This window comes from Sphaeramia orbicularis, chromosome 14 (assembly GCF_902148855.1).
Source record: "Sphaeramia orbicularis chromosome 14, fSphaOr1.1, whole genome shotgun sequence".
NCBI classification, from domain to species: Eukaryota; Metazoa; Chordata; class Actinopteri; order Kurtiformes; family Apogonidae; genus Sphaeramia; species Sphaeramia orbicularis.
Genome location: NC_043970.1, coordinates 53,135,575 through 53,146,174, shown reverse-complemented (window position 1 = coordinate 53,146,174; position 10,600 = coordinate 53,135,575). Strand labels below are relative to the sequence as shown.

Genomic DNA, 10,600 nt, shown 5'->3' with positions numbered 1-10,600 from the left:
ATATAGAAATAATGTCAACTCCAAACTTTTCTCTATATTTTACAGTGAAAAAAGTCAAATTAAACAATGAAAAGGTTTATATTTACACACTATCCTTTCAAACAGTGTGAATAACATGAACAAACTGAAAAAATAAGTGGAATTTTAACAATATTCTGCTTCAGTTTATCATTTACACATGCACATTAGAACTTACAGATCACAGCGGATCTACAAACACACAAAACATTTAGTAACAGGCAGAATATTGTTAAAATTGCACTTATTTTTCTTAAGACATTTCACGTTCTTCACATTTTTTTTGTGAAATTATACTTTGTTTTAGTGTAAATACATGAAAATATTTACATTTACAAAGAGAAAAATGTGGAGTTGTGAGTATTTCTAGTTTATTCTGATAGTATTTGACTGGTCTGAGCCACTGGAGACTGAACTGGTCTGCATGTGGAACCTGAACCAAAAGGATTGTTAATTTCTTAATATCTATTTTTGCATTTCACACATTCATCCAAAGGGCCGGACTGGACCCTTTGGCGGGCAGGATTTGGCCCCCGGGCCGTATGTTTGACACCTGTGCTCTATTAGATGTTTGTGGAGCTCCTTTCCAGGTTTTTTCTTAGTTTTTCTCGACCACATGAAAACAAATCAAACCCAACGTGACTTTTTTTTTTTTTTTTAAGTTTCGTGAGCTTTTATTATTCAAAAGAACAGCACAAAAATACACACAAAAAGAAAAAAAACAGGCTTTCACATGTTGTGCCAACCTCAGAAGGATATCAATATTAGTACGCTGATCCAAAGCTACAGTTAATAGTGTTAGTATTTGTCGTCAGTGTTGTGAGCGTCCAGGGACAGGAACGGGGGTTTGTCGCTCTAAACGCTCTCTACGGTTCGTCAGCGGGTGAAAATCTACATAAAACTCTAACGGGGCCCGAGCCGACGCCAAAACCCACCGTTTATGACGGTAACCGATGCACCTGCTCCGACACCAACGCACACTCACACTAGAAATGACTCTGAAAGACGGCTCTCCACAACCGTCACTTGCCCTTCTGTTCCAAACGTCACAAACCGTCGAAACAAACACTACGTGGACAAAAGTATGTGGACGTGTTAGATTCAGGTGTTTTTTTTTCCTAACAGGGGTCTGAGATACAAATCAACAGCAACTAATGAAAATAATATACTTTTATATTGGGATAAATATCATTGCACTGGTTAGTTTGGTTTAAACTGTTATCTTTGGGTCTAAAATGCCACAGATGGTTTCGACTTCATTTCTCTCTACAGTGATTTTCGTTTTTTATCCATAACTTTGATTTTAAATGTTCTACCTCTAAATTTCTGAAATGTTTTTCCTGCTCTGACTGTAAATAATAATTTTCTACCACAACGAGCCGTCTACTTTCTTCACATCTCACTTAAAAAGACAAAATCTGAGAGATGGCAATGTGTGTTACATTAGAAAAGCTGACCATGTAATTAGGGGTAAAGCGCAAGAATTTGAAGAGGTGTGGACGAGGGGTGTAAGAAAATATCGCTTCTGCAATATACCGCGATATTTCATTTCAAGATACTGTATCGATATTAAAAAGTACTGTATCAATATTTTTTGGTATTTATTCAAATGCAGATATTGTGGAGGTTTATTTTTGTTTTTTGTTTAGATTTTAATTATTGTTTAACACTATTTTATTAAATAATGGTTATTTGAAACATCCTAAAAGCTCTTTTTATTTTCTGAAAGAGGCAGATGTCAGTTCCTTTGTTGGGATTGCAGAAAAATAACATTATGATGTTAGTTCTGAACTAAAAGAATCTGAACATTTGAACAGGATCTGAAACTGTCATGTCTGTAAAACACAATTAAAGTTTGAACATAGGAACATTTTGTGGTGTAGCATCAGATCCTGCTCTGACCAAATAAAAATCTGTTTAGTTTTTGTGCAGATTTCAGGTGTAATTTAATTCTTCAAGGAAATAATCATTAAAAACAAACAAACAAACAAAAAATTGCCTTTTTAACAGTATCATGATATATTGTATCGTATCACCAGATTCTTGCCGATACACAGCCCTAGTGTGGACACCCTTTATGGACTTTCTAAAGCCACAATAGATTATACTCATCTGTAAAGCTACTGAGTAAGACAGTTTCCTTTTTTTCCTTTGTGTACCATTATTAATATTTTTTTTGGTATTATTTGTATTTTATTTTTCTCTTTCGTTTTTTTTTTTGTGTGTGTGCAGTGAGGTCAGCTTGCATTTTATTGTGCAATTAATGTAGTATATATTGATATGTTCTGTATGTTTTTCTATTGGATATCAACAAAAAAAACTTTTTTTTTTTTTAAAAAAAAGGAAAGAAAAAATCTCCCATTAAACTTAAACAAATATTGATATTTCTATGTCAAATCATCATGACCAGGACATCTTACAGTTGTACACGTGTCCCAATACTTTTGTCCACATAGTTTATAACATGATATTTCCTTATGCAATGCGATATTTATCATAATATAAAACTATATGATGACATTTGTTATTATTGTTTTGTATCCCAGCTCCCTGTTGGAAAACAAACACCTGAATTCAACATGTCCACATACTTTTGTCCATATAGTGTACCTGGGAGCAGGTGTATCGTCCCGGCTAAACTCCCGACGCCCCCTCCTCTTATTTTTTTTAGATATAGATTTGCCAAGCACAGCACGGCAGAGCATGACATATACAGAAAAAAACCTGTTCATCATCCGTTCATTCAGCTGCGTTGTGATTAGATACAGACGACCAGAGCCATACATGTTGATCTAAAAAAAAAAAAAAAAAAGCACATCAATTTTACTCTCATTTAAATAAAGTTTAAAAAAAATGTGTTTTGGAGTAAAAAATAAAAGCTTTAAGACAGTGATAAAGACTGGTGAGGGTTCGATGAGGCGACATCCACAGAAATACACTCAGATCTGTTTTAGGAAACTTTAGAATCTGCTCTGAAATGACAGACGGCCTGTCGTGAATGTAGACAGAATGGAAGTAGACAAGGACAAACTGGTTGTATTTCTTGTTTTTGTCCAGAAAAGGTCACATGATATTAGTGGACGAATCAGAGTAGGACCTGTAGTTTATGTCTTTTGCGGCTTTTCAATTGACCCTCCAACTGCGCAAATCTAACTTGCACATAAAGATTTACCTCATGGAAAAACAACAATTTCGCCCAAACACTTGTTCGATTAAAAGTTTTTGCGCTGGCAAGAGGTGGTTTTTCGAGCGTGTTTATACTGGAATATTTATAAATCTACTGGATAAATGGACATAAACCAATATATATGTGGAACAACACTTTATCATATTCACTGAAAACATCGGATAAACAACACTGTCATTTGTTTTCCATTCATCTTATTAATGTATGTAAGATTTAACACATTTAATCCGAGGCAGATCATTTATTTAAATAAACTGTAGACCAGCGTACATTTACCTCAGTCTAAAGGTGAAATCTAAGTAATGACCGTTTGGATGCTGTTGACGTGTAGCTTTAACACTGAACTAGATGTTTCTGACTCTTTTTATGATAAACTGTGACTTTGACTTGTAAAATTATCTTTTAATTTGATATATGTGTAAATTGATTTTAAAAATTACTTGACCACTTATTTTAATTTTACTTATCAAATTTTCATTTTGTCAAGACAGTACTTGATAATACTAAACTTGATATTTTCTTTCACTGTACACAATGTACTTGTCACAGATTACCTACTGAATTATATAATGCAAGAGAGAAGCTGTTGTTTATTTATTATTTTGTATCTTATGTTAAAAAAAAAAAAGTTTGACCACTGTTCATATTTAGATCCAATGGGGCACCGTGAAAGGGGCGGGGCTTAGGCTCTATTAGGGTCAAAAGTGTTCCCAAAAGTCGCTTTTAACCTTAAACACTGTAAAAAGTGTAAAAAAACCAAAAACATAAATATATTGCTGTGGATGTAGCCTGAGATGAGATGAGAGGATCTGGGGGAATCCTAAACCTGGTCTAACCGAGGCGACACCAGTGGAAGTGGCTGTGCTAACGCCGCCGCCGTGGGCTGCGGCGAGCGTTCGGGTGGACGCGACTGCACGAAGCCACATGAGATGACACAACTGAAGTGGAAAACAAGGCACGAGAAGAATCCGACTGCAGCTGTGAGGGCTGAGCAGAGGTGAAGGGACAGAGGAGTGTAAGGAGGAGGATAAGGCAGAAAGAAAACAGAGCCTGCTCAGTATTCCTAGTGTTTGGTGCCGATTACGGAAGCGTTGGTTTCCTTCAAACGCCCCAGTCGACCTACGGCAACTTCACCCCGACGCAGAACATCCGCTCATCACATTCATCCTTCTTTGTCCGGAGCCTTCGTATCATTCATTAGAGTCCCATTAACGCTACAGACGCCTGGATGACCACCGGGAGAAGGTTCATGTAGACCAGGGGGTCCAACGTACGGCCCATGGACCAAAACCAAGACATTAATGGTCAGTTTAGTTCAGGACACACACAACCCACTATGATCTAAAGAGGGTCAGACCAGTAAAATAACCCAGAAATAATGAGGATCCCAAATTTTCTCCTCGTTTTAAAGTGAAAAACTGCAAAAGTAAAATGACATCATGAAAAACCTTACATCTACAAACTATACTTTGGAAAAAAATGTACATAACTTATGAACCTGAAATTTCTGAAGAAAAACGAGTGCAATGCTAACAGTTATGCCTGTTATTAAATGTTTTACACATTAATGCACATGTATAAATTATGAGGCATAATATTGTTCTTAAGATATTTCAGGTTCCTATTCACATTTTTAAGGATAGTTTGTAGATGTGAACATTTTCATCATGTAATTTAACTTTTTTCACTCTAAAACATACAGAAAAGTTTGGAGTTGTCATTATTTATAGGTGATGTTATTATCTTACCGGTCCGACCCATTTGAGATCATATTGGGCAAATAATGATACTAAATTTTTCTCCCTGTTTTAAAGTGAAAAATTGCAAAAATAAAATGACATTATGAAAAACTTTACATTTACAAACTATACTGTGGAAAAAAATGTACATAACTTATGAACCTGAAATTTCTGAAGAAAAACAAGTGCAATTTTAACAAAGTTATGCCTGTTACTAAATGTTTTACACATTAATGCACATGTGTAAATGATGAGACATTATATTGTTCTTAAGACATTTCAGGTTCATATTATTCACATTTTTAAAGGATAGTTTGTAGATGTGAACATTTTCATCATGTAATTTGACTTTTTTCACTCTAAAACATACAGAAAAGTGTGGAGTTGTCAATATTTTTAGGTGATGTTATTATTTTACTGGTCCGGCCCATTTGAGATCATATTGGGCCGAATGTGGAACCTGAACTAAAATGAGTTGGACTCCCCTGATCTAAATATAAGCTTCTTGTTGACATATGCTTCATCTTTGGAAGGGGGGTGGGGGTGGGGGGTGACAATGCCACAGATGATGAATTAAGACCATGTGCTCCCATCCTGCTAATAACATGAGCGTGACGTCCTGGTGGTCATTCAGGTTGACAGTCAAACCCAATCAGAGGTGAATGCTCGCTGAACCCTGATGTCCAGCTGCCACCATTATTCCTCCGTCCTCTACCCCTGGAAGACCTCCGAGGGGGGAGGGGACGGGGGTAGAAACCGGCCTTTTGTTGTTTTAAGCTCGGTCAAGAAGCAATAATCCACCCAATCACAAGATTTGGTGGCCTGAGCCTCCCCCTTCGAGGCGAGCCAATCCGGTCGCCTTCAGCGCCCGCTCAAACGGCGAGGAGCGCGGCGGCGGCCAACGGCTGACCTAAATAGACCGTTTACAGCTCAAACAGTCACAGGATCTACACCAGATGACTCCAGATTCCCTAAGTAGTCGGGTCTTTGAATTCGTGGAGAGCTTTTGAATTTATAAAACTAAAACTCTGCCGGATGAGACGAATAATCATACTGCTGTAGGCGTCCAAAGACAACTAATGACCGTTACGTTTCCCAATCTCCCATACACACAGTTTTATATACAAATGCATGCATACAGCTGTACAGCCGGCCAATCATGGGCCTGGATCTGTTTAGGACATACATTACCTCTACAGCAAGGGCCATCTATTAAAAAAACATGCATCCACGTATGTACAATATAATTTGTATATTGACCGTTCTGCTGTATATCCGCTCTAATTTCAGTGAGAAAGTCCAGAAAGTAAAATTCTATTGTTGATAAAAGGTTCATGTGCTCTGTTGTGGTTCCAGTACAACACAACAGAGCCTGGTCTTCATGAGAGGGTAAACTCCTGTTTGTAAATACGAGGAGCTGAGGGCGGGGCTTATTGGCCCCTCCCTGCTCCTGCTCCATCCTCATTGACTTGTGTCTTACTCCTGTTCTGTCCCCGGAGAACGGGACGGGCTACACGATGGATCCGTCCCTGTTCTGGGCCGGGATCATGACCGGGATGGCCCCCATGCGGCTCAGGTTGGGCCCGCCCATCCTGGAGGCGGTGGGCGGGGGCAGGGGGGCGTGGCTCGGGGGCCTGTCGTACTCCTCCGTCGACGGGATCTTGTCGTACTGCGGTTTGAGGGCGTACTCGTGCAGGTTGGATGGCGACATGGAGCCCAGGGATGAGCGCTGGCTGCCCACGGTGAAGCTGCGCGCTGTGGAAACGCGACTCTTGGGCGGGGGGACATCCTCTCTGAGGGGGAGGACAGACACAGCAGGACATTAAGACAAAATAAGAGCAGACATCTGTCCTCAGGAAGACATCTGAGGCCTGGTTCACGTGGACACAGGCGCGGTTTAACATTAGTGTTCCTGCTTCACTGATGCATCTCCTAACACAAATGAAGAACTGCTGAGAGTAGAGCCAACAGGTGGTGATTTAACCCAATCAGATGCCTGAGAAAAGCAAATATTAGAGCAGGTGTAGACATACTTCTACACAGACAAACATCAACCGCGCTGCCATATTGGATCAGTCACAGCAGGGATGAAAATGTGAATGTAAACTGATTAAAAAGGTCTACAATGCTAACATTTCTCAACTGATTTCATCATTAACCCTTAGAGACGAGTGTTTGGACCCTCCACCCTTCCATATATGGGTCAAAAACTACCCATGTTAAAAACAATGTGTTATGAATAAGGTATGAATAATTCTGAACATGGCATTTTTTGAAAATCCATGAATAAAATACTCCTGAAATAAAGTATTTCTTCAAGTGTCCCATGTTGTACTTCCTCTTGTTTGTTACAAACCAACTGAACAAAACTCATTCGCTCAATGGTATGACCTTTAGAAAATACTTTTATGTTGGGTCTTGTGTGGATGTCAACTGGCAGAACCTGTTTTCCTCAGGTGTTATAAACTCTAGTTCAGTGGCGTCTGTATTGTCAGGACTGATCGACCCATCAAAGCCCTCGCCGAGGACAACAGTGAATAGTCAAGAACTCGGTGTGCGTCACTTTAGGAGTCGGACATGATTCGACTGAACAAAGAAGGACAAATAATTGGAAATGGCCTTGTCTGATTGTGGCTGAGCGTGCAGACGCTGCCCAATCACTGCCTGTCTAATGGCCTGTAGAGACGGAGCTGAGCAACCAAATACAGCAATGCCCTCTATTCCCTCTGCCAGCACATTAACTACTAATAAGCAGTAATAATCCAGTTAAATGCTCAATCAAACTGAGCCTGAGGGGCTTGTTGAGTTCAGAGCTTCGTGCTGTGGAGTTGCAGTGGTTGAGTCTCTGTGTACGAGACGAGGCCGGCGGTCTAATCCTCTTTGTCCTACAGTGTTAGCGGTGTCACATTGTGGTCTTAGACAGATTCAGTCCGCGGCGTAGCCATAGTAAACCTGGCGGTCGTACACCGCCCGCGGGCCGGATGGAGGGTGGGTCGGCTCTGGAGGGGGGGTGGGAGGCAGCCAGCAGCAGACATGACACAGAATCCACAGAGCAAACAAAGCTTTCAAACTGATTACCACAGCTGTTTATTTGAGGAGGGGTAAAAAAAGGAAAATGCTGATGGAGAGAAAGTGTTTCTGTGGGCGGGTGGTGGAGCTGATGGAGACGTGGTGGAGATGGACGGGGTCACATGATCACTGCGTTCAGATCAACCTCTGCTTATGTTTAACAACTCTAATTCAGTCTATAAATGTTTCCCAGATGATAAAAAATAGGTCTAATGTCCCAGTATCTCAGCATCGTGTTCAATCCAGAATCAATACCAGTCGAGTTTGTGAGGTTGTCAGGTTCTGTTCGAGTCCTGTGGTCTGGATGCAGGAGATCAATCTCCCAATAGAAGTCGGTGGTACCTTCACTGGAGGAGAACTCAACTAATTCAAAGTCCATATATGACTTCCTATCAGTGACCAATAGAAACTACATTGATATCTGTAACCATTTACATCAGGGGTCTCAAACATGCAGCCCGGGGGCCAAATGCCAAAGGTTCCAATCTGGCCCGTGGGATGAATTTGCAAAGTGCACAAATTCCACAGTCAAGGCTGTTGAACTCATTTTAGTTCAGGTTCCACATACAGACCAATGTGATGATGAAGTCAAATGATAGCATAACAACCTACAAAAAATAATGACTTCATATTGTCTTCTCAGTTTGATGTGAAAAAAATTATATTATGCCTTTAAATAATGACAACTTCAAATACTTGTCTTTATTTTAGTGCAAAAAATAACATTACATTATGAAAATATTTACATTTACAAACTATCCTGTAACAATAAAATGTGAATGACCTGAACAAATACGAACAACCTGAAATGTCTAGAGAAAATTAAGCACAATTTGAACTAGATCTGATCCATAACGCACATGTAGAAATGATAAGTTGAGGCAGAATATTGTTAAAATTGCACTTATTTTTCTAAAGAAATTTTATTTTTTTCAGGTTATTCACATCTTTTTTGTTTGGATAGTTTATAAAGTAAGTATTTTCATAATTTTGTGGGGGTTTTTTGCATTAAAACAAAGGCAAAAATTTGGAGTTGTCATTATTTATAGGTTATTCTGTTATTATTTTACTGGTTCGGCCCACTGAGAGATCAAATCGGGCTGAATGTGGAACCTGAAAGAAAATGAGTTTGAGAGCCCTGATTTACATGTTATACACCATCAGAATATCTCTGCTCCTCCTCTATTTACACTCCAGCAAATCCATGTTACTGACTCTCCTTCTTCCCTGGAGTCTTTGGGCTTTATGTCCTCACAGGTTTTCCCTGGATCATCTCTGGACCTGCTGCTGCGGTCCTTCTTCTCTCCTGCCTTCATCATCATCACTCATTTGTACATATTGTTGTGATAGTGTTTATTATATAGTTACGTAGATGGTAGAGTTGGTAATGGTAATTGGTAATGGTAATTATACTAACACCAGATTTTCTACTTTTTAACACTATTAGATTAATTTGCTGTGCATTCGTGTGTCTACCCCCCTCCCCCAATCTCTCTCTCTCTCTTCCTTTACCCTCTCTCTTTAGCCCAAACTGGTCAAGGCAGACGACCATCCTCCAGGAGTCAGGGTCTGCTCCAGGTTTCTGTCTGTTTAAAAGGAAGTTTTTTTCTCACCACTGTCACCAAGTGTTTGCTCTTGGTGGATTCTGTTGGGTTTCTGTAAACAGGCTTGAGAGTCTGGTTTCGCGCAGCTCTATATGTAAAGTGTAATGTGATAACTTTTGCTCTGATTTGGTGCTATATAAATAAAATATGATTGATTTGATTGATTGAAAATATGGACCCTTATAAGAAAAGGCACATTTTCAATATTTCAAAAATTCGTCAAATATTCAAAAAACAAAATTTCTCAAAACTGTGAATGAACTTTGCAGACATTGTCCCAAGGAAGATGCAGATAAAATTTGAAATTAATCCTACCAGTAGTTTTGGAGAAGACGATAGTTGAAATGTAGACATTGGAGACCTTGAGTTTGACCCTTCCAGTCACTGAAGGTCAAAGGTCATTAACCCAAATGAAAGTCCATATATGACTTCCTATTCGTGCTCAATAGTAACTACATTGATATCGCTAAACATTTACATGATATAAACCACCAAAATATGAACCATTATAAGTAAAGGCACATTTGAATTTCAGATAAACACAGATCTCTACTACGTACCTGATCTCGTTGCAGATTTCCTTCTCGTACTTCTTTCGGTGACGGGCGCGGCAGCAGCAGAACAGAATGATAGCGATGATGATGAGGATGAGGAGCACAGCGATGATGGCTCCTGCGATGATACCCGCGGTGTTGGGGGCTTCACGACAAAGAAAAACATGTTACAGTGAAAAATGAACAATGAGGGCAGAAACACTTGAACATAACACATGCCTGAGTCTGAATAAGATCTAGAATACGGGTTTAAACACAGTGGGTGGCATCTGCTTCTAGGCTTTGAAAAGGATAAGAAAAGATATAGTGGTAGATGATGCTGTGAAGGAGCATGGGATCATGGGAATTGTTGTTTTTTCACTACTACTTTTATTAAGAATCTGACTTGACTTTGAGAGAAATCACATTTATAGATAAGGTTATGTATTA

General features: G+C 39.3%; 1 protein-coding gene across 1 annotated transcript in view; it reads right to left on the bottom strand.

The window, feature by feature from the left end:
- Positions 1-5,308: 5,308 nt before the first annotated feature.
- LOC115433560 (coxsackievirus and adenovirus receptor homolog) overlaps positions 5,309-10,600 on the bottom strand; it is a 64,314-nt gene continuing 59,022 nt past the window's right edge. The window contains exons 6-7 of the mRNA XM_030155033.1: positions 10,178-10,316; positions 5,309-6,737 (exon numbers count right to left, since the gene is read on the bottom strand). Of these exons, the coding sequence (XP_030010893.1) occupies positions 6,455-6,737; positions 10,178-10,316 (422 nt within the window). The 3' untranslated portion in view covers positions 5,309-6,454. The remainder of the gene's footprint in view (positions 6,738-10,177; positions 10,317-10,600) is intronic.